This window comes from Neofelis nebulosa, chromosome 10 (assembly GCF_028018385.1).
Source record: "Neofelis nebulosa isolate mNeoNeb1 chromosome 10, mNeoNeb1.pri, whole genome shotgun sequence".
NCBI lineage: Eukaryota > Metazoa > Chordata > Mammalia > Carnivora > Felidae > Neofelis > Neofelis nebulosa.
This window is the reverse complement of record NC_080791.1, coordinates 6,844,958-6,869,235: the sequence shown is the minus strand read 5'-3', so window position 1 is coordinate 6,869,235 and position 24,278 is coordinate 6,844,958. Positions and strand designations below refer to the sequence as shown.

The window sequence follows — 24,278 nt, the reverse complement described above, 5'->3', positions numbered from 1 at the left end:
CTAAGATGTCCACCACCTGAGTGTTCATCAGTTCTCCCCTTTTATGGATCTTTCTTTCCTTTAATATTTAAATTAAATGGCTTGAGCCCCCATCCCAGGTAAGTAGGCCCTGCATAAAACTCCCAACGCTTTCGTGCACTCCCAAACATTTTTAGCCCCAAGGTCACTTCTTGTAGTTCTCCCTCCATTCAGATTTCACTTTCTGCAGCTCTTTTGTTTCTTATTACCTCAAAATGACTTGAACTTAGACCACTTTTCCTGGTTTTATCCTAACCATCTCGAAAAGATAGTATGCATGGCACGTTTTGTTGATGGTTCTAGTAACAGAGAGGTTGTTTTGTACCATTGTGTAGTAAAAGCCAACCAAACAGAAATTCTAACATTTAAAAATAGACATCCCTGGGGGCACCTGGTGGCCCAGTTGGTTAAGAGACTCTTGGTTTCGGCTCAGGTCATGATCTCGTGGTTGGTGAGTTCAAGCCCTGTGTCGGACTCAGCACTGACAGTGCAGAGCCTGCTTGGGATTCTCTATCTCCCTGTCTCTCTGCCCCTCTCCCACTCATGCTCACTCTCTCTTTCAAAATAAGTAAGTAAACTTTAAACAAACAAACAAACAAGTAAATAAAAATAGACATGCCTATATTAATCAGACTCAGTCATCCTTGCCTCCAGGAATTTCTCACTGGCTGTCATTGATGTTCAGGTCCTGGCTTCTTAGTAGAATATGCTTGGGCCTCTATCTTTCAGAAGACTTCTCAACTCTGCCCCCACCCCCACTCCCCTCTACTCGACCCTTCTTTCCACACCTGCAAAACTCTCAAGCAGAGCAGTTCAAATTGCCTTTTGTTCCTCCTCCTTCCTGACCATGCAGAGTGAAGGGTGAGGATGGGAGTTTTTCTACCTTTCCCACTCAAGATTGTCAAGGTAGTTGTCTAAACCAAAAGCCAACTTGGGTGATAGGAGTTACACACTTTCCCAAGTGTGCTGAATGTGTGGCTGCAGTCACTTCTTATTTTATCTTATTTTTTAAATGTTTATTTATTTTTGAGACAGAGAGCATGAACGGGGTAGGGTCAGAGAGAGAGGGAGATACAGAATCCGAAGCAGGCTCCAGGCTCTGAGCTGTCAGCACAGAGCCCGACGTGGGGCTCGAACTCACGGACCGTGAGATCATGACCTGAGCCGAAGTCAGATGGTTAACCGACTGAGCCACCCAGGCGCCCCAATCACTTCTTATTTTATTTATTAATTTAAAAAAAAATTTTTTTTTCAACGTTTTTAATTTATTTTTGGGACAGAGAGAGACAGAGCATGAACGGGGGAGGGGCAGAGAGAGAGGGAGACACAGAATCGGAAACAGGCTCCAGGCTCCGAGCCATCAGCCCAGAGCCTGACGCGGGGCTCGAACTCACGGACCGCGAGATCGTGACCTGGCTGAAGTCGGACGCTCAACCGACTGCGCCACCCAGGCGCCCCGAATCACTTCTTATTTTAAAAAGCAGCCTCCTCCCCGCTCCGCACTCGCCCACGGTATGAGCACAATGCAGGTACCTGATCACAAAGGTGGTGCTTTCTTCCTGGCCTACCGCCACCAGTCCACTCTGCCCTGTGTCATACCTTGTACTCATGTTGCTGCCTCTAGAGCAGTGGTTTTTCCTAGTGATTAATTTGCCCCTTAGAGGACATTTGGCAAAGTCTCGAGACAGTTTCGGTTGCCACAATTTGGGGGTTGCGACTAACATCTAGTGGGTGGAGACCAGGGATACTAGTCAACATCTTACAATGCACAGAACTGCCTACAGCAAACAACTACCCAGACCAAAATGTCAATACTGCTGAGATGAAGAAACCCCATTCTATAGTGAGAACTTCTGGTATGGAGTTTGTTGTTGTTGTTGTTGTTGTTTTGTGTTTTGTGCGTTTTTTGTTTGTTTTAGGTTTTTTTGGTTTATTTTATTATTTATTTATTTATTTATTTAGGTGTGGAGTTTATTAATGAGTTTATAAACAATAGTGGGGAAGCACGAGGTTGAGTAGTCCCATCCCTGGCCCTTCCCTCTTGTTCCGGGTTCTTTGCCCAGTGGCTGGGAAGAAATCCAAGACAAATGAGACTCATCTCTGGACTTCGAGCAGCCTGCTCTGGTGGGACTTGTTTTGTTATTTGGAAGTTGGAGTGGTGTATGGATATAAACAAATTGTACTTCATCATGGTAGCTTGTAAGGAAAGTAGGTGCCCAGGGTGAAAATGTCTGAGGAGGGGGAGTCATAGAGGAGGTAACATCAGGTCTGAGTTTGAAGGATGAGAAAGGAGACCACCAAGTGAATAAGGAGGAGAAGAATATTCCAAGTGGGAAGGGAATTGCATAGGAGAGTGGCTGGCGTTTTCAGAGAGCAGCCCGAAGTTGACCGGCACCTTCTCGGGTGGAAGGTGAGGCTTATAGCTTAGCTGGAACGAGATAACAGGCCTTGCCTTCTAGCCAGACAGTTTACACCTTGTCCTGTAGGCTTAAGGTTCTCTTAAGCTTCTAGTAACATGAATTTGGGTTTTAGACATTTAGGCAGCCAAGTGAGAGCTAATCAGAGTGGGCCTCGAGCAGAACACCTAGTGAGGAAGCTACTGCGCCAATCTAGGCAAGAGATGGGAAGAGCCTAAACCAAGGCATTGACCGCGGAGATGGCCACGGAGTGGCAGATTCCGGAAGCAAATGTAGACGTGACGTGGAGGTTTGATACTTAAGGAAAACAAGGGCTTGGGTCTAACCTTGTCAATTCTTTAGTAGGTAGCTGGCAGAAAGAGTTCTTGAAGCCCTTTATTTGTACCGTTCCGTACCATGTCCACTGCTAGAACAGTAAGCAATTTTGATAATTTATCTATATTTTTATTAAGTAATCTCTATGCCCAACATGGGGCTCAACCTCACGACCCCAAGATCAAGAGTCACACGCTCCGCCGACTGAGCCAGCCAGGTGCCCTGACACTAAGCAATTTGAAACACCATCTCTGGACGGAAGGAGCTTACTCCTGGTTGCGTGAATTTGCCATCTGCCATCCTCACCCTTGACTTTCTGATGCTGCTGATGACTGACGGGCAATTTTCTCGCCTCTGCTGTTTCCATATGTTTACTTTTGCCAGCCATATTTTAAAAAGCCAAAGAACAGAAGCGTGTAGTACCCAAAACTGAGGTCTTTGCAGAACTGATGTCTCATCTTTTGTTTATTTAGGTCCTTCTCCCCGATATAGAATTTTATATTAATCTTGGAGATTGGCCTCTGGAGCATCGAAAAGTCAATGAAACCCCTGGCCCTTTACCTATCGTTTCGTGGTGCGGCTCCCTGGATTCACGAGACATTATCCTTCCAACATATGACATCTCCCACTCGACACTGGAAGCAATGAGGGGTGTCACAAATGATCTCCTCTCTATTCAGGGAAATACAGGTAAATAAAAGTTTGTTCTCGAAGACAGAGGTAAAAGGGAGTGTTCAACCAGAGAGAATAAAGGTATATATTTAAATAACCATCATTCTTCTTTTCTAACCGAGAAAGAAAGGGCAGTGTAGGATTCCTCTAATCCAAAACTTAGATGTATGGGTTGGACTAGTAAAATCCAGACCTGCCGTAACTGGGTCTCCTTTGAGTTGGTCCTTTGTAAATACCATTTGAAAATATATATTTGGTAAAATTGTCACTTAATTCTGACTCCAGTGCCTTTATATTGCTGGATGGAGCCAGAAAGCATTTTGAAAAACATAAAATTATATGTGGATGTAAGAGAATTGTTATAGCAGTGTTATTTGGATATTACCCCCTCCATCATGTAGTGAGGAATTTTCTCATTTCTTCCTTCTGCCTTACTTGATCCTTTACAACCTGAATTCTTTCTGCCCCTCCCCCACTCCCATTTGATGGCCTTACATTTTATGGCCCGACACAACTTTTTATTAAACCAGACTCCCTGAGTAGAATGAACCCTGCCTAACCCTGCCTGTCTTTATAAACTCTGTTCCCATTTATTGTGATTTGGTGGACTTATTTGGCAGATGCGACCGAAGACTCTTTGCAAACTACCTGAAGATAGCATGGATTCAAAACTGACTTTTTATTTGGTAACAGTGAATTCTTGAGAAGTGTACTAAAATATTAAAGAGAGTGAGCCTCTCCAGTTTCTATGTTTTACAATTTATCCCTTAGAAGAGTAACAGGTGTTAACTAATGACCTCTCTTTAGAATCATAGAAACAGATTTAGTTAATTCTTCTAGAATATTTCCTTCTAGGGAAAGAAACCCCCCCACACACACACACATATTTACACACATGCATATAGTTGAGTGATATATATATATATATATATATATATATATATATATATTTTTTTTTTTTTTTTTTTTTTTTTTTTAAATTTCAGAGCATGTTAGATAATCCTCCCTGTATTCAAAGGTGATGTGCTCAAAAATCTGAGCAACCTAAGGATTAAAGACGTGGGTGTTACCTAGTTATATAGTTTGTTCTGGTCACCCAGTCTAAGAACAAAAGCCTAGCTCATTTTTTATTGTGAAGCACAAAGGATGGAAGAAACTAATGCCTGGGTGAGTGGCCAAGTTGCTGAATGCTTTTTGCTTTGAACTTGATCTAGCGTTATTTTGGATAACTCCTAAAGTCATACAACAGACACTCTAGCATTTGAGTGAGCTCTCACAGGTAGACAAATAGGAGAAATGAGAGAATTCTTTTATGTGATACAGCAGATAAAAGGGCTGTTTTTAAAGTCTAAACTGGAAAGTATCTCAGGAAGGTACTCAATCCCCTATTTTTTGGAAACAGCACCTTACTTTAGGAGATGAGTTGATGATAAAAGAGCTTTAACATCTTAAATGACAATGGTATATTAAAGATGATTATGCTTACCATTTTTATAAATGTCAAACTCATAATCATATTTTTTTATGGCTTCAAACCTCTAGGGCCTTCCTGGATCAATAAAACAGAAAAAGCTTTCTTCAGAGGTAGAGATAGCCGAGAAGAGAGACTCCAGTTGGTACAGATGTCCAAGGAAAACCCAGAGCTCCTAGATGCAGGAATTACAGGATATTTCTTTTTCCAAGAGAAAGAAAAGGAGCTTGGAAAAGCTAAATTGATAGGTTTCTTTGATTTCTTTAAGGTATGCGTTTATGTCTTCCTGTATGAATATGAAGTGATAAACTTGCATTAAAAGTCTCCCAAATCACTGGGTGGGCAGATTTCTCGTCTTTTGAGCTGGCACACCCACACTTTCTTACTTTCTCCCTTCCAACAATAGGGAATTAGAGCATTCATTGTGGTCTTCTTTTTGGTATTTTTGTTTTTGTTGGTTCTGTCTACCCAATGGCCAGGACTGTATTTAATACTATAGTATGAGGATTAACCTGGGGTTTTGGGTGCATGTATTCATCTGTTTTTTTCTTGTTTAGACTTATTTTATAAGCTGGGACTATAAATACCTTTTACATAAAGTGATCTTAAATGCCTTTTGTAAACAGAAAGAGTATAAACTCCATATAAGTATGGAACTATGGTACGCGTCCTGCCTCTGCCATTAACTGTGGGACCTTCATCTCTTAGCGCCCCTAAACATGCAAGATGCCTGCCTTGCTCCTTCAGGGCACTGTCATGAGGCCCAAAGGATAGAGATGTGAACAGTATGACAGAATCTGACTGGCTAGAAAACTCTTTGGTACCAATTACTTAAGAAAAAATTAATTACCAAATCTGTGAGTACATCCTGTTCATATCAGTGTGATAGAATGAAAAAAACATTAGATTTGAACTCAAAGAATAGAGGTTTATAAATTTATCTGAACACCAGTTTTCTCATTTGTAAAAAAAAAAGAAGTTGGGGGGGGAAGAGAGGTTATCATAATATGTGCTTCACATTGTTATGATCAAGTGGGGTTTAATTCCTATGAAAAGTGATTTTGAAATGTAAACCAAGCCTTATTAATCCAGCAAATATGTAAACCGAGTACCTATTATGTCGCAAGCCATCACACTAGTCCATGAACTTCTCCACATTTCTATGTGCTCAACTCTAAAATTGAGCTTTCTGGAGGTAACACTTTCCTTTTTCATACTTATGTAGGTATAAGGAACAAGGGAAATTAGGTATACATGAAAGTGTAAATTGTTACCAGAAGTCAGTTTTAATAAACCTAGAAAATAAAAAAAATTTTTTTTCTAATGTTTATTTATTTTTGAGAGAGACAGGGTGCAAGTGGGAGAGAGGGAGACACAGAATCAGAAGCAGCCTCCAGGTTCTGAGCTGTCACTACAGAGCCTGACCTGGGGCTCGATCTCATGAGCCATGAGATCATGACCTGAGCTGAAATCTGACGCTTAACCGAGTAAGCCACCCAGGCACCCCAAACATAGAACTTTTGAAACATTTTCCTCCCTGGTCACAGAAATCTGAATCCCCATTACATAGAGTTGAAAAAAGTACTCCTATTTCCTAAATTATTTCCTAAAACTATTGATTATCTTATCCTTAAATACATCATATTTCTTTTTTTTTAAGATTTTTTTTTTGAGAGAAAAAGAGCAAGTGGGAGAGGGGCAGAGAGAGGGAAAGAGAGAATCCTAAGCAGACTCTGTGCTGTCAGTGCAGAGCCCGATGGGGGGCTCGAACTCACGAACTGTGAGATCATGACCTGAGCCAGATCAAGAGTTGGATGCTTAACCGACTGAGCCACCCAGACACCCCATTGCATTGTATTTCCTAAAATCGATGTGCTAAAAGCTGCTTATGATTTTAATACAAAGAGAAAATGTGAATTACAAAATGAAGTGTATAACTTTTCAACAGTGAAATTGGAACATGGAAAATAACTGCTTTATATTTAGTATTATGGTGTTGATGACAATCAGAAGTGAAGCAAATGGCTGTTAAATTTCTTCTTTGTTTATGTTTGTTTTAATCTCTTAGTACAAGTATCAAGTGAATGTGGATGGGACTGTGGCTGCGTATAGATACCCGTACCTCATGCTGGGTGACAGTCTGGTTCTGAAGCAGGACTCAACATACTATGAACATTTCTATATGGCACTAAAGCCTTGGAAACATTATGTCCCAATTAAAAGAAATCTTAGCGATTTACTAGAGAAAATTAAGTGGGCCAAGGTACGCTTTCTGCAGTTTTAATTTCTTGAGGTGATAACACACTTACCAATATTATTTACATGAGTTCCATCATGATGCAATTTACCTTGACATAATTTAGTCAGAGAAATGTTATTTTCTGGAACTTTTGTTCCCTTGAAATGGCTAAAGAATCAACATTGAGGTCATTTTAATACCCTTTATCAACATTTTTGAGGATTTTTTAGAAGAGTTGGAAGTCCAATGTTATATGGAATGTATATATTATATAGAATATAACAGTGTTATATAGAATATAGATTTTTCTGAAGGAATCACTATTCATGCATACACACACTAATCAAGCAAAAACACACTGAATGCAAATCGCTGATTGAAAAACCCAGGGTTAGAGTCCTTTATGCACAAGAAGACATTAAAGGCAATTACGATGCTCTTTTCTTGTTCCCAGTTAGGAAAAAGGCACAATCGATGCATGCTATACAACATTCCAAGAATTACAAGTTTTCCATAAAATATGATTTGTTTTCGTATTTTTTAAAGAAAAAGTATTAAAAAGCTGTTCTGTTTTATTATGAAGCTCTAGAAATTTACCCTTTCGTTATAAGATTTTGTTCTAAGTTTCTGAGAAGCAGTGTTTGGGTATGCAAATAAGTGGGTGCCCGAGGCAGAATCATTTTTGTGACCTTTAATAAAAAGTAAGGATTGCTTGCCAGTGGCTTTTCCTGTGGGCAGCAGAGTAGAATATTAGCTATTTTCCAAAAGTATAATTAGGAATGCTGAGTGTTCCTGGTAATGAAGGAACAGCCTGCGGGTACCAATCACCGAATTTACTATTACAGCAGTAAGATCGACTTTCACAGGTACTGCTTGGTAACAACTTTGGGGCTCTGACTGCAAATTAAAATGGAGCTCTTAAGAGATGTTAGAACATAAAAAGTGATTCATTCTACTCCAGTTTGCATTTTAATACCAAGCAGAGAGGCTAGGATGGGGGAACAGAGGATGAGCCCTAAATGTCCTGGGGAGCCAGGAGACACAAGAGAAGCTGCATGTTGGGTGAAGGTATGGGGCGGGAGGGGGTCGGGGAAGCTTCTGAGCCAGTGGAACAGGGTCCAAACATGTGTGACCATTGCTGTGTAACAGATGTCTAGCAAAGTACCTTGTCTATTTTTCAGAGCCTCGTTCTGAGGCTGTTTTCATCCCGTTCTGCGTCTTCCATGCTGTTCACATTTAACCCGACATCGGCCCTGCTTCACACTCACCAGTAGCCTTCTTTGGGAGGGTGGGTGGTCACAGGAGTACTTTTCATTTATCGTGTTGTTGTTTTTTTAAACCTTTCAGGAAAATGATGAAGAAGCCAAGAAGATTGCAAAAGAAGGGCAGCTGAGGGCCAGGGACCTGCTGCAGCCACACCGGCTTTACTGTTACTATTACAGAGTATTCCGGGTGAGTGTCCGAGGACCGTCCTGCCAGGAGGGGGTGGGAGAGCATCCTCAGACCCCATGCTGGGCCTGGGTGCCTCACTTCTTCATAGGGTTCTGAGAGTCAGTCCACGGAACTCTGGCCAAGCCGAGCACCAGCCCGCAGAAAGACAGGATCAGTGCTAAGTCTTTTTGTGGCCCCTGTATTTTTATCCCACCTCGGTATTATGAAAAACAGTGCACCGAGCCCTTCCAAATATAGATGAAAAGCTCCCCCTACCTTGGCAGTGCTTTTATGAAGTGCCTTGTGGAATTCCTAGTTTAGGTATTTTCTGAACCTCAGAGGATATCTTTCCTCCTCTAGAAAGTAAGGGGGTTGGACTAGAGATCATGAACATCTCTTTCTGCTCAACGTGTCTGCCTCTTTGTTCTTACTACTTAAGATTCATGCTTTTGGTATCACGGTATAGGATGGAAAGCCAATATTCAGCTTGCTGTAAAAAAACAAGTGAAATACATTTATTAAAATTTTTTTTAATGTTTTATTTATTTTTGGAGAAAGAGAGACAGAGTGCCAGTGGGAGAGGGAGACACAGAATTGAAAGCAGGCTCTAGGCTCTGAGCTGTCAGCATAGAGCCCAACGTGAGCTCGAACCCAGAAACCGTGAGATCATGAACTGAGCCAAAGTCAGACCCTTAACCGACTGAGCCACCCCGGCACCCCAAAATGAAATATATTTCTAATGGTTCTAACACCTGAGGCCTAAAATACGGAAATGCAAGGATTGGTTCTTTGAGTAACTATCTTGTGTTTTTACACAGTAAAATCTCACCAGGAAGAAAAAAAAAGAGAAATAATACTTGTGTTTTTAACCTAAACTTATTTTTCTGTGGGCAGAAGAAAAGTACATTTCTTCAGATGCTGGGGGATACTGTTCTCTCGTAGAAAAATTAAAATGAGGGGCGCCTGGGTGGCGCAGTTGGTTAAGCGTCTGACTTCAGCCAGGTCACGATCTCGCAGTCTGTGAGTTCGAGCCCCGCGTCAGACTCTGGGCTGATGGCTCGGAGCCTGGAGCCTGTTTCCGATTCTGTGTCTCCCTCTCTCTCTGCCCCTCCCCCGTTCATGCTCTGTCTCTCTCTGTCCCAAAAATAAAAAAAAAAAAAAAAAAAAAAATTAAAATGATAAATTACACTATTTACTAAAAGTAGCCTTTCCCTTAAATGAGTTGTGCACCCTCTGTTGGTCTGCCTGTAACTTGAATAGTAGGGGTTTTTCACCCTAAATTATTAAGTTGGTTCCTGTACCCGTGTCAGTATTTTTTGGGGTTGGGCCCCCCACCAGGAATGTCCAGCTCAAGGTATATGGAACCACTGAACTGGAAGTCTAATTTATAGGAATATTTCAGTCAGTGGCCAAGTAGGAGGACACCACGCAGGTCTGTAGCCAAAACATATGTGGCTATGAGCCTAAAGGGAAGGGTGTGTGGGACCGGCAACTTTATTTTGAGATACATATCATCTTCGTTGATTTGAGTGTTCAACACATTTAATTATTCATTCATCACTGGCGGGTAAATGCCAAGAGGTGCTGTTATTTCAAATGGGGATGCCTGGCTTGACCTCCTTTTGTGGAGGCTTCCTACGTCCACAGAAAATTATAGATTGGGGTTCCTTGTTAGATTATGAAATACTGCACTTAGTACCCGTAACAACTGAAGTTGGGACTGGAATAAAGCAGACCTTTGGTTGTAGTCTCAAGATACACAGCCACTAGGGGCGCCTGGGTGGCTCAGTTGGTTAAGCGTCGGACTTCAGCTCTGGTCATGATCTCACAGTTCTTGAGTTTGAGCCCCTCCTGGGGCTCTGTGCTGGCAGCTCGGAGCCTGGAGCCTGCTTCGGATTCTGTGTCTCCCTGCCCCTCTGCCCCTCCCTCACTTGTGCTCTGTCTCTCAAAAATGAATAAACGTTAAAAGAAAGAAATTTTTTCTAAAGATACACAGCCACTAGGAAGGATGGCGTGAGTGGGGAAGGGAGGGAGGATCCAGTGGGATGACGTGGGGACTAATCTTTGAGTTGCCTTCACACGCACATTCCAGGAATATGCCGAGCGCCAGTCCAGCAAACCGGAAATACGTGACGGAATGGAACTTGTTGCTCAGCCTGATGATGACACGTCCGTGTGCCAGTGCCACCGGGAAAGACCTTCCAGAGAAGAGCTGTAAGTCAGCTCACACTCACAGCCCTGCGTGTGTGGCCGAGGAGTTGCCTGCAAGCATTCAGATCATTCAGGTAGAGGCCACCCTGTGTCGAGCGCAGTTCAGGAGACTGAACGTGCATGGATAGAGCAGTAGGAGAGCCAGCATTACATGTGTCTTTATTATTTTCTTTTGTGTAAAAACTGCTATCATCGGCATCAGTTTGTTTTTTTAAAAAGAAAACTTGCGGGTCATAGTAGATAGGCTTGCCCAAATATCACTCTCTAGGAAACTGTTGGCACCATATTTCTTGGTGTGTTCCTGCCCCTTGTTCACTTTCCCTCCTCCTCTTCCAGTTATGAAGAAGAAATGCTTGTGCAGGGTCCTTCCGTCTCAGTGCGTAATTTCTTCTCCTGCAGGCTGCTTTTGGCATTCAGTAATGGCAAGCCTCCTCCTGGAAGGTCTGATAAGAACAGTTAAGGGAGGAGAAGATGGTTCCCTTATTAAAGGTAGCTTGGAGACTAGGGAGGCAGTATTGTCTTAAAGCTCACTTGGATCTTTTTAGCTAAGTTTTACCGAAGCCTGGGACAAAATTAAGGAGAAATTGTGTCGTAAGCTAGTAATTTCCAATCTACCTGGGTGGGACACCCAGCAAGGACAACACAGTTATTAAAGTACATGAGAACATCCTATGGGAACCATTCATTATCTATCTATTGAACAGAGGGAAGATAACGATAGTCAGGTGGGGATCTTTACTTTTTTTTTAATCTATAAAAGGATACTTGAAAACATCTGCCAGAAGCAACAGTAATAAGCCTGGTATTTTGGGAATTCACTAATATGCTGACAAGAAAGGCAAACATCCTGAATGCATCCTTGCTGTTGCAGTGGTTTTGCACTGCCAAGAGAAAAACTTTGAAATTTCCTTCGCCTTTTTTGGACGGGGTCAAGACTTAAGACTTAACGCCCAGAATTTGTTACACACTCCTTGTAAAACCACCCATCCAAGAGTCGTTGGTCATGTCACTAATGAGCACTTCCCCAAAGCAAGAGCTATCTACCCTCCCAATCTAAAAATATTGACTCCTCTCATTGAAATATTTACTTAATCTGGAAAGCACTGTAATGTAACCACTTTAAAGTAGTCATATCTTTTTCTGAAGGTCAATAAGAACACAGAATTGTGTAACTAGACAAAAGCAAAACCATATTTAAGAGCAGTGTAACCAAAGCCAAGTATCCAAGGAAAACCAATACCCACCAGTTGTTCCCAAGTACACGGTCACAGGGCAAGCTGTACTGGGACCATAACCTAATGAATCCATGTCCTGTATATATTGTACCCGGAGTTTGGGGTTTGTCAAGGCCGAGATTATGGAAAGAAAATTTGCCCTCCCTCATACCTCCCTGCCCACCAACCCCTGCTCCTTCCTTGTGGCTGATGGCATCTTGTTCAAAACATCTTAAATTTTTTAAATATCTATCACCAGCTGCCAAACAAGACTGAGAGTGAAAAGTGAACTGAGATACATCAGGCAGCCTCTGAGCATGGAACAGAGAGGATGTACTTAAGAAATTAAGTGGAGCCCTCAAAGTTAGCTTAAATGGTTTTCTGGTTTGTTGACATGAATATAACCTAATAAAGTAGTTTTACTAAAACCATGATTTTTCCCTTCAAATTCACACATTACCCACATAATCCATTAGTCATTTTTAATACTTCAACTGTCATTTAAAAAATCTGATATTTCAAAGAAGAGGATTGTAAGGATGTGCAAGTAAATATAGTAAGTGCATTTGTCTAAATAAGCTGCCAGGGTATTTGTTGCAGCACCGTTTTTATTAGTAAAATGTCGGAAACACCTTGAATAGCCTTCATGAAGGAACTGGCCAAGTAGATAATGATATATAAAGGAATATAATACAACCATTAAAAAGAATGAAGTATCTCCAAACATACTATCATGAAAGATTTCCATTACAGTATTCAGTGGAAAAAGTAAGTTACAGAACAGCATGTATAATGTGAAACCATGAATATAAAAAACAAAAATATGTTTGTATGGTTGAAAGTTTGGAAAGATTTTATTTACCAATATCTGAAGGGACGGAGAGAAGGGAATTTTTACTTTTTGCTATATACCTGTCTATGATATTTGTTTTTACTGCAAGTATGAATTAGACTATAAAATAAAGAAAAATGTAAACCTAGGAAAAGACTGTAAGTGCACAAAAGATATATATAAGAAAATGGATATTTATATTTTCCATTATGCTGTTTTTAAGTCTACTATGTCTAGAATTTTGTATCATGGGACATATTTTATACACTTTTAAATAAAGTAAATTTTCTAAATAATATTTTGAAAAAGACAACTTTCGTTTTGAAGAAAGTGGGGTGCCCGGGTGGCTGTCAGTTAAGCGACGACTTAGGCTCAGGTCAAGAGTTATCGGAGCCCTGCCTTGGGCTCTGTGCTGACAGCTGGGAGCCTGGAGCCTGTTTCAGATTCTGTGTCTCCCTCTCTCTCTTCCCCTCACCCCTTCTCTCTCTCCCTCTCCCTCTCCCTCTCTCAAAAATAAGTAAATTTAAAAAAAAAAAAAAAGATTGTAACAACCTATAGCCCTGGTATTTCTGCAACTGGGTTGGTCTAATTATAATTTTATTGTGTCTTTATGAGTGAATGAACCCAAATTTATATCACCACCACTCAGTCCCTAGTGGGATTTCCCTAATATTAGGGGGAAAGAAATTTGGGCTTGACACCATTATTTTTCTGATTCCAGCTTAAAATAACAGGAAGTGCAATGTCTTAGACAGTTTAGGTCGTCATTATACTGATTTAGTTGTTATACTGGTTTACTAAGTTATACACGACTTACTGTAGTGATCACTTAGCAATAAATTATACACGTACGAAATCATTATGTTGTACACCTGAAACTAATGTATATGTCAATTATACCTCAATTAAAAAAATAAAACTGGTTTAGGATTTACCAGCTAAAGAGCTTACATTTAGAAATCTCATTAGATTACAATCACGTGTCACTTTTTGATCCTGAGCACTAGATGCCAAATCGCTAGAAGGATCAGTTTTCTTATTTACAAATGAATAAATTACTTACATATGAAAGCTTTTGTGTATTTCTCCCACATCCTTAAAGCCCTTGGTGGCAGTGACCAGGCTTTATAATAAGTTTAGCCCCAAATCGCGGAAATGCACTGTGGTTTCCATTTCAAAATGCTTTGCCTCAAAGCCTTTAACAATCGCAGCGAGAACTAACAGATTCAACTAGCCTCACATTTTTTTCGTTTTGGATACGCTGGAGACGGAGGCGGGGCCGGGGGTGGTGGTGGAGGAGGGAAGCTCGGCGCTGAGGGGCGGGGCCTTGGGGCGGGGCGGGGCCGAGGGACAGACCGGGGGGGGGGGGGGGGCCTTGAAACGGGCCAGAACGGAAGTAGAGGTGCGTAGCTTCCGTTTGCAGTGCTAACGAGAAGTTCTGCGGAGCCAGGTACAGCGGCGTAGAAAGGTGAAGGGAAGGTTGTACCCCTACCGTGTGTGCCCATATCACAGCTGGTCTCTCCTCTCTGTAGCCTCTGTTCTAAGACCACCCTTGTCCAGCGCCCTCAAGCGCCCCCCCCTGCGCTTGAGTTCCGCTCCCCAGCCGACCCCCGTAAAAACGTTTGGTCTCCCTGAAGCGCCCCCATCCCCGGGCCTCCAGCCTCCGGTTTCCAGCGCTGCCCACGATTGAGCCCTGCGTCCTCAGCTCGGCCTCGGGGAACTCGCGCGGCCCTGGCTGACGCGGCTCCTGTTCGGCCTACAGCCTCACGGTCCCCGATCCTCGCCCCTCCGCGGAGACGCAGTTTCGTCTCCCTGGAGGCCGGGGGCGAAGTACTTGTTAACCCGCCTCACCTTTTTTCCGTTCTACCCGTGAAATGGTTTTCGTTATGTAGAGATGGAAGAGCGTCTGCCCTCCTCCGTCCTCGGCAGAAAGCACAGGAAAAGAGGAAGAGCGAGATTACAAAACTGAGAAAGGTCCTGAAACACCTTGGTTTGTTCATTAAAACAAGATAAGAGGTTCCGATCCCAGCAAATTAACTTTAGTACTCCTTCCCAGCTTTTAAAGTAAGTGGAACTGAGAATTCAGAGACTTACCTTGTAGGCTTTTTCTCATGAAGATAAAAGACTAGTGGAGCCATAATCGATTTAATAAAAATCATCACCGAGTTGGGGTAGACAAAAACCTTCCATTTCTGAATCTGTAATTGGAAGCTGGTGTAGTAAATTCCTTCATTACTTGAGCAGTGGTTTTATAGTACTTTCTAGTGTCTTACAGTGTATGTAGTGTTTTCAGGTTGGTGCATTTATTTAGAGCCTCATAGTAACCCTGTGAAAGCAGTGTCACTTTTTATCTAAGGCCACCAGCTGTCCCTACCCCCTTTCTTGACTCTTAAACCTCCTCCAAAGACTTTTTGCCACCCTTCAGTTTATCCCTTTTGCACTTAAAATTTCTCCCTCACTATGGGATCATACCTAATAACATTTTAATATGCTTTAATGTCTGTCCTATTAAAAAGAAAAACAAAAACAAAAACCACCCTGGGAATCCACTCCTGCCCACCAGCTGTTGCTCTGTATCTGCTTTTTTTTTTTTTTCCCAATGTTTTTATTTATTTTTTAGAGAGACAGACTGAGCGAAGCAGGCGAGGGGCAGAGAGAGGGGAAAACAGAATATGAAGCAGGCTCCAGGCTCTGAGCTGTCAGCACAGAGCCCGACGTGGGCTTGAACCCATGAACCATGAGATCATGACCCAAGCCAAAGTCGGACACTCAACCACTGAGCCACCCAAGCGCCCCTGTAGCTTCTTCTTGACAGAATTCTAAGCACTTGTTACTGTACCTGCTGTCTGGATTTGGCCTCTTCCTCCACCCAATCCCTGGCCTTCTTCCTTGCTACTCTGCTGAAAACTACTTCTCAAGGTTACCAGCGACTTTATCTGGCCAAATGTAGTTTTTTATTCTTAATTTACTTGACCCTTCAGCACTTGATGCATTTGAGCACGTTCCCTTCCTTGAAATATGTGGGATAGCATCACTCCTCTGTGGTGTGACTGGTTTCCGAATCATGTCAATTACAAATACCGGAAGATACTGTGTCAGTATTTTGTGCTATTCCTGATGTAATGGTGACCTATACAGCACGTTTATAAATTTAGTGTCCGTTAACATTTTCTATACCACTTTGTTAAATCTAGACAACCAGCAGAACAATAAATCAAGTCCTGGTTTATAGTTTTTGTCAGTTTCTGTGATGAAAATAGCCTGGCCACGACCAATTTCGAGACACCGAAATGACCTCAGGTATTGGGAAGACGTGTGGTAGTGCACCATGACATTATTTACACCACACATATACCGATAGACAACATATGGAGACTAGTAGTTTTCAACTACAGGTGGTTTTGCTCCCCAGGGGACATTTGGCAGTTTCTGGAGACATTTTTCGGTTGTCACAACTGTGCTTCCAGCGTCTGGTGGGTAGAGTACGGAGACTGTGCTCAACATCCTACCACATACAGGGCAGGGCCCACAACAAAGAATCCAGCCAAAGTTGTCAGTAATGCCTCTGCAGTGAACGTAAATAACCTCAAGAAATAAACAGTAAAATGTATTGTAGGAAAGGAAAAAACTTTTTCTCTACTATTTTAAGTTTTAAAATTGAGACCTGCACATTAAACTGACAAAAGACAGATTGACCAGAGAAAAGACAAATATTTTATTTGATGTTAATATTTCAATTTTACATGCATAAAATTGGGGGTCTCCCAGAAAAGGAATTAAAAACCCAAAGAGGACGTTCATTAGACCCAGGGATTTATATACCATTTTAACAAAGAGTGATGAAAGGAGTTTGGATTTATAGAGGTAGTAAATTGTGGGAAGGTAAATATATTGGAGAAACTATTAAAAGGTAGGGGTTATTTTAGTTAGATTTGTAAAGACCTGTGTCAGTGTCAACTTTTTGTGTCTAGTGATCGTGGTTATTTTTCTCCTATTGGGATGGGAAAGCAGAGAGGCAACACCTTTGCAAAGGCAAATTTGTGTCCTGCTTTTAAACAGGTGGGAAGGATAGAGAGATTTTCCTGCCTCTGTTCTTTCTAGATTGCCTTCAGCTCTAAATAATTCTTACGCAGGGGCACCTGGGTGGGTCAAGTCAGTTAAGCGTCCGACTTCGGTTCAGGTCATGATGTCACAGTTCATGGGTTTGAGCCCTGCGTCAGGGTCTGTGCTGACAGCTCACAGCCTGGATCCTGTTTCAGATTCTTTGTCTCCCTCTCTCTGTCCCTCCCCGACTCACACTCTGTCTCTTCTCTCTCTCTCTCAAAAATAATAAACGTTAAAAAATTAAATAGTCCTTGTGCCAGAGTGGCATGTTTTCAGGTGGTATATTACGGTCCCCTGTAATAGTAAGATCACTGGTGGGGGATAAATTTTGAGTATTAGTTAACTTTATTTTACTCTAAGTTTAAAGAATCTTTAGTAGTCCCTGTATTTAAAAACCAGCTCACAAAATTCCTGAGCGTTTAAATTTTGGCTCCTCGCAGCCAGTACAAGCTGTGGTGCACTGTCCAAACCAGTAGTTGATAAACCAGCAGTTGATAGTCCACTTCCCACCTGATTATAGTGCGGCTCCTGGTACCTCTCTCACCTCCCCCCACCCCCACCCCCCAACTTCTGCCTCTTCTCAAAGCCCCAGCAATACTGTTTGCTTGCTTTCAGCCACTTGAACACACCAAGCTCTTTTATCTCAGGGCGTTTTTATCTTCTCTGCCTAGAACAGTCTCCTGCAACTGTCCTGTCTCTTTGCATCTTGAAAATTAATGTCTTCTTAATAGAGGGGCCTTCCCTGACTACTTGTGCCAACATAGCCCTGATCATTTTTCATCCCACTGTTCTGTCTTTATTGCACGTGCATTTCCTTGAGTTTTTACCTCCATATTTTAAATAACATGTTAGTCTACTTGTTTTGTATTTGTCATAAGATTTTATTTTTTACTAATCTCTATACCCAACATGGGGATCAAACTCCCAACCCTGAGATCTAGAGTTTCATGCTCTACTGACTGAACCAGCCAAGTGCCCCTGCTCTTGGTGTCTTTTCTTTATTTTTATGGTTTGTTTATTTTTGAGAGAAGGTGGGAGAGGCGCTGAGAGGCGGGGACAGGGGATCCAAAGTGGGCTCTGAGGTAACAGCAGAGAGTCTAATGCAGGGCTCGAACTCACAAACTGAGACCGTGGCCTGAGCCAAAGTTGGATGCTTAACCCACGTGCCCCCTTGGTGTCTTTTAGATTTAGTTATTATCTGGTAACTTCCTGTTGCAAACCTCTTGGACCGAAGTGCCGCAACACACCTGTTTACGCATACTCATTCTCTGCCCTCATCTTCCTGATTAAAAACACAACAAGAATCCTGCCATCATACTAGGTAGGCTTAAGAAATTTTAATTGCATACAGTATAAGCTTGAGTTGTTCCAAAGTCAGCCTGCTTTGGAGACAGGAGCCAGTCGCCAATCATGTGATATTCAAATTCATATTATCATGGGTGGTATTATCGTAGGCTATGTAATTATGGGGTATTACTGTTGTAATGCCAGTAGAGTTAATACTAATATTTACATAGTTATGACTGTATAATTACTCATGGCGGAGCCAGAGCGATAGCTTAGTTTTTTAGTTTCCTTTTGCCACCAGTTGGAGAGATACTTAAGAAAACACAAGATAGGTGATGTTGCTCCTCTGGTGTAACCCTCCCAACAGCCACCCGTCACACTTAAAATTCTCACTTTCCAGGATTCAAGGTCCTGTAGGACCTGTGATCCCACTCCTCCTCTGCCTTTATCTCCCACGTCTTCTCTGTCTCTGGCTACAGTCACACTGGCCTTCGTCCTGTCCCACCTTCCTGTTTTCAGTGCCTTCACTCCTGTCTACGGAGTTCTTGGGGTGTGAGAATGACCCCCTCCATTCAGCTTTGTGCTCAAGCCAGTAACAAATTAGTATGTACTACTTTTAGCCTTCTTTATCATCCGTTGTATAATTCACTTCAATAAATATTTATTCAAAACAGTTTTTAATGGCTGCATGATATAAATGAAATGTTAAAATCTGCCCTAAATTCCCAACACCCATCCTACTAAACCCCATCCAAACAAGGGGACTGAAGTACCAGTAAGAACTCAAGCAAGATTAAGAGCAAGATATATATAGATATAGATAGATAGATATAGATAGATAGATAGATATCATATATATCTTATATATCTATATATATATCTTATATATACATATATCTTAATTGTTATGTATATTTATTAATATATCAGACACCACTTGTAAGGATCATAGATATATAGAGATATGTATCAGGTATTGATAAATAGATGCCAGTTTTTAGAAAGTTAAGCAGACACTAAAAAAAATTTTTTTTAATGTTTGTTTATCTTAGAGCGAGCGAGTGCAAGTTGGGGAGGGACAGAGAGACATGGAGACACAGAATCCGAAGCAGGCTTCAGGCTCTGAGCTGTCAGCACAGAGCCCGATGCGGGGCTCCAACTCACAAACCGTGAGATCATTACAAACCGTGAGATCATGACCTGAGCCAAAGTCTGACGCTTGACCAACTGAGCCACCCAGGCACCCCTGTGAGTCCCCATATTTTACAGATGAGAAAACTGAAGCTCAAATTAGCTCTATGAGATCAGTACTGTGAGTCCCCTTATTTTACAGATGAGGAAACTGAAGCTGGAATAAGTTAAATAACTTACACAAGATCACACAACTGAGTATGAGGTGGACTTTTTTCTAAGATTCAAACCCCAGTTTATCCTACTTTAGACCCATAGACTTAACCTATATCCCTCTGCCTCCTATATTGTTAAAACTATTTGAAGAGAAAAAATTCAGACACTTTTTCACAGAGCACTTTGTCCCTACCCTAAAAATGTCAATTTTTAAAACTCTGTAATAGGAAGAAAACATTTCCTGTTTTAAGCTTACAAAAAAAAAGAGAAAATAACCAATTAAAATATATAGATTTTTTCTTTAATTTTTCCTATAAATGGCATATCCTTTAGAGAATTTTTGTGTTTGGTCTTTGTCTCTTTAAATACAATACACGTATTAGTTGATGTCTGTTATGTATTTAAATGCTTAACGGGTTTGGGATTTATAAATCCTTATAACTCTCACATTTCACAAGTAAGTAGAAGTTGAGAATTTTAAATTTTGAGTAAAATTTATTCCCTTAGGTGAGACTCTGATAAAGCATCTCACAACCACACTGCTGTTATAAAGGTAGTGAATAACATTATTTATACTGTGAAGTATTAGTAACAGAGATTAAGTAAAACCCAATGTTCTCCCTGTGTTCAGTGCGGTGCTTTTTTTTTTCCTTTATATTTGACTATTGCAGCATTGTATCCTTTATAATGTAAACTCACAGAATTGTGACACTTGAAAGTGCTGTTGGAGTTAATTTATTGCAGTGCTTTGATTTTACAGTTTATGAAACTGAAGCTTAAAGATATTGAGCTGTTCGTCTCCGGTTCTGTTAGGTAACAGTGTGAACGGAAACTAATCCACACCTGCAGGCTTTCAGTTCAGTAGTCTTCCTCCTGGGGTTATGTGTATGAAAACTGCCACAAACAGGGGCTTACTTGCAAAGCTTATGTATAGCTTGCATTTCCTCTCTGTGTGCCGCCAACAGGTAGAATTGCAAATCGTTTATATAACCTAGGCAAACAAGATTCTTGCATTACACTTCTCTGATAACACTGGAGTAATATTAGAACAGTTTCATTATTTGACCTAATCAGTCATTCAGTTTTGAATGACATCCTTTTTAGGGTAATAAGTGCTTAAAAGGATTGAGCGTACTACAGCTTTATTTTAGGTGTGATAAAATATGCATCTTAACCACTTTTAAGTGTACAGCTTAGTGGTATTGAACACATTCATGATGTTGTACAGCCATCGCCACCATCCATCTCCATAGCTCTTTTCATTTTACAAGACTGAAACACCATGCCCAGTAAAGGATAACCACCCCGTACCCCTTCTGTGCCACTGGCAACCACCATCTACTTACTGTGTCTATGATTTTGACTACTATAACTATCTTGTACAGGTAAAATCATACAGTATTTGTCTTTTTATGACTGGTTTTAATTAGCATAACATCCTCAAGCTTTATCCATGTTGCAGCACATGTCAGATTTCCATTCTTTTAATGGCTGAATAATATTCCATTGTATGTCAATACCACATTTTGTTTGCTCTCCATCGATGGACGCTCAGGTCACTTCTGTGTTTAGCTGTTGTGAATAACGCTGCTATGAACTTAGGTGTACAAATACCTCTTTGAGACCCTCCTTTCAATTCTTTTAGGTTTATGCCCACAAATGAAATTGCTAGATCATATGGTAAACTTATTTTTAGTTTTTTGAAAGATTGCCATATCCTTTTCCACAGGGTTGCAGCATTTTATATTCCTGTCAGCAGTGTGCACAAATGCCCATTTCTCCACACCTTTGCCAACATTTCTTTCTGGGTTGTTGTTTTTTTTTTCTTTCTTTTTTTTTTTTTGACAGGCACCATCCTACTGGGTACGAGGCAGTATCTCATGATAGTTTTTATGTGCATTTCCCTAATGATTAATGATGTTGAGCGTGTTTTTGTGGTGATTATTGGCTATTTATGTATGATATTTGGAGAAATATCTGTATTGTCCATTTTTTAATCAGATCGTTGGTTCTTTTGTTGTTGGGAGTTCTCTGGGAGTTACTCTGGATAATAAGCCCTTCTCAGATACATGGCTTGCACATATCTTCTCCTACTCTGTGAGTTGCCTTTATATTCTGTTGATGGTGTCTTTGGCATAGAATTTTGATGTATAGAATTTTACTTTTTCATGAAGTCTCGTTTGTCTATTTTTACTTTCGTTGCTTATTCCTTTGGTGTCATACCCAAGAAGTCATCACCAAATCCAATGTTTTAGGGCTTTTGCCCTGTTGTTTTCTAAGCAGTTTATGGTTTTAGGTGTTACATTTAAGACTTTGATCCATTTTGAGTTAATTTTTGTATGTGGTGCTGGAAAAGAGTGTAACTCCATTCTTTTATACGTGAGTATCCAGTTTTCTCAACACTGTTTGTTGAGAAGATTGTTCTTCCCCCATGGAATGGTTTTGGCACCTGTCAAAAATCATTTGACATGTATGTAAAGGTTTATTTCTGGGATGTCTATTCAGTTTGTGTGTTTGGCTTTAAGCCAGTGTTGTATTGTTCTGAGTACTGCAGTTGTGTAATAAGTTTTGAAATTAGGAAGTGTGTGTCCTCCAGCTTCTTTCTTTTTCAAGCTTGTTTTGGCTATTCTGGATCCCTTGAGATACCATCTAAATTTTGAAGTGGGCTTTTGTATTTCTGCAAAAAAAAAAAAAAAAAGTCATTGGAATTGTGTTAGGGATTGCATTCAATCTGCAGGTCACTTTGCATAGTATTGACATCTTAAAAATATTGTCTTCCAAACCATGAACATGAGATGGTATTTCCATTTATGTCTCTTTAATTTCATCTAACATTGTTTTATAGTTTTCATTGTACAAGTCTTTCACCTCCTTGATGAAATTAATTCCTAAATATTTTATTCTATTTGATGCCTATGTGTGTGTGTGTATATATATATATATATATACACACACACACATATATATATATGCGCACATATATATATATATAAATCAGTTGTACTTCTGTATAATAACGATAAACGATTTGAAAAAGAAATTACAAAATAATCATATATGTATACATATATATACATATATGTATACACATATACATATATGTATGCACATATATACATATGTATACACATATACATATATGTATGCACATATATACATATGTATACACATATACATATATGTATGCATATATACATATGTATACATATATACATATGTATGCATATATATACATATATGTATACATATATATACATATATGTGTGTATACACACACGTATATATATGTATACATATATATGTAGTGTATACACACACGTATATATATGTATACATATATATGTACTTCAGTTGTACTTCTCTATAATAACGATAAACAATTTGAAAAAGAAATTACAAAATAATCATATATGTATACACATATATATACATATATGTGTATACATATATGTATACATATATATGTATACACATATACGTATATATTTATATACGTGTGTATATATATATACACACATATGTATATATATACGTATATATATGTATACATATATATGTATACATATATATACGTGTGTATATATATACACATATATGTATATATATGTATACATATATGATTATTTTGTAATTTCTTTTTCAAATTGTTTATCGTTATTATAGAGAAGTACAACTGATTTATGTGGTGACTTCATATCCTGCTGCTTGCTGAATTCATTTTTTAGTTCTAAAGGTTTTTTTGTGGAACAATTAGATTTTATACTTTTAAGATCATATTATCCAGAATAGATAGTTTTACTTCTTCCTTTCCCATTTGAGTGACTTCTGTTTCTTTTTCTTGCCTAATTGTTTAGACTGGAACTTCCGGTACTATGTTGAATAGAGGTGGTGAACGTAGACAAGCTTGTCGTGTTCCAGGTGTTACAGACAAAATTTTCAGTCTTTTCACTGAGTATCAGGTTTACTGTGGATTTTCATAAAAGGTTTTTATTATATTGAGGCAGTTTTCTTCTATTCCTAGTTTATTGAGGGCTTTCATGAAAAGGTGTTGAATTTTGTCAAGTGCTTTTTTTTTTTTTTTTTTGCATCAATTGAGATGATCACAATCTGTTAAAGTTGTGTGTTAAATTGATTGATAGTTGTATATGGAACCACCCTTGAATTCCAGGAGTAAATACAGTTTGTTTATGGTGTGTAATCTGTTTAATATACTGCTAAGTTTGGTTTGGTAGTATTTTGTTCAGGATTTTTGCATCAATGTTCGTAGGAATGTTGGTGTGTTGTATCAGGGTAATGCTGACCTCATAGAACAAGCTAGAAAGTGTTCCCTTCTCTTCAGTTTTTTTGGAAAAGTTTAATAAGGATTGGTAATTTCCTTAAATGTTTGGTGTAATTCACAGTGAAGCCATCAGGTCCAGGGCTTTTATTTGTTGGGAGATTTTTGATTACTGATTCAATCTCCTTATTCTAGTTACAGATTTAATTAGATGTTCTGTTTCTTTGTGATTTAGTCTTGGTAGGTTTTGTATTTTTAGGAATTTGTCAGTTTGTCAGTTTCATCAAGTATATCAAACACAGCTATAAACTGCGACTAGTTCACAGTACTGTTAATGTTTCTTTCATTTCTGCAGAATAAGTAGTAATTTCCTCACTCTCATTCCTGAATTACTAGCAGTAAATTTCTTCTCTGTCTGTCTAGCTAAAGATTTGCTAACTTTGT

At 39.9% G+C, this 24,278-nt stretch overlaps 2 protein-coding genes across 9 annotated transcripts in view; both read left to right on the top strand.

The window, feature by feature from the left end:
• POGLUT3 (protein O-glucosyltransferase 3) overlaps window positions 1-13,116 on the top strand; it is a 29,931-nt gene extending 16,815 nt beyond the window's left edge. Inside the window, exons 4-9 of the mRNA XM_058686680.1 lie at window positions 3,224-3,440; window positions 4,965-5,161; window positions 6,962-7,156; window positions 8,480-8,584; window positions 10,656-10,777; window positions 11,535-13,116. Coding sequence (XP_058542663.1) covers window positions 3,224-3,440; window positions 4,965-5,161; window positions 6,962-7,156; window positions 8,480-8,584; window positions 10,656-10,777; window positions 11,535-11,568 — 870 coding nt within the window. The 3' untranslated portion in view covers window positions 11,569-13,116. The remainder of the gene's footprint in view (window positions 1-3,223; window positions 3,441-4,964; window positions 5,162-6,961; window positions 7,157-8,479; window positions 8,585-10,655; window positions 10,778-11,534) is intronic.
• The window catches only part of C10H11orf65 (chromosome 10 C11orf65 homolog), a 65,780-nt gene continuing 52,166 nt past the window's right edge, over window positions 10,665-24,278 (top strand). For 2 of the 8 annotated variants that reach the window (XM_058686690.1, XM_058686686.1), the window contains exon 1: window positions 10,665-10,777. The gene's annotated coding sequence lies outside the window, so the exon portion shown is untranslated. Of the gene's footprint in view, window positions 10,778-14,184; window positions 14,300-14,458; window positions 14,795-24,278 lie in introns of those variants that run through there. The other 6 variants (XM_058686689.1, XM_058686684.1, XM_058686688.1 and 3 more) reach the window with 4 other exon arrangements.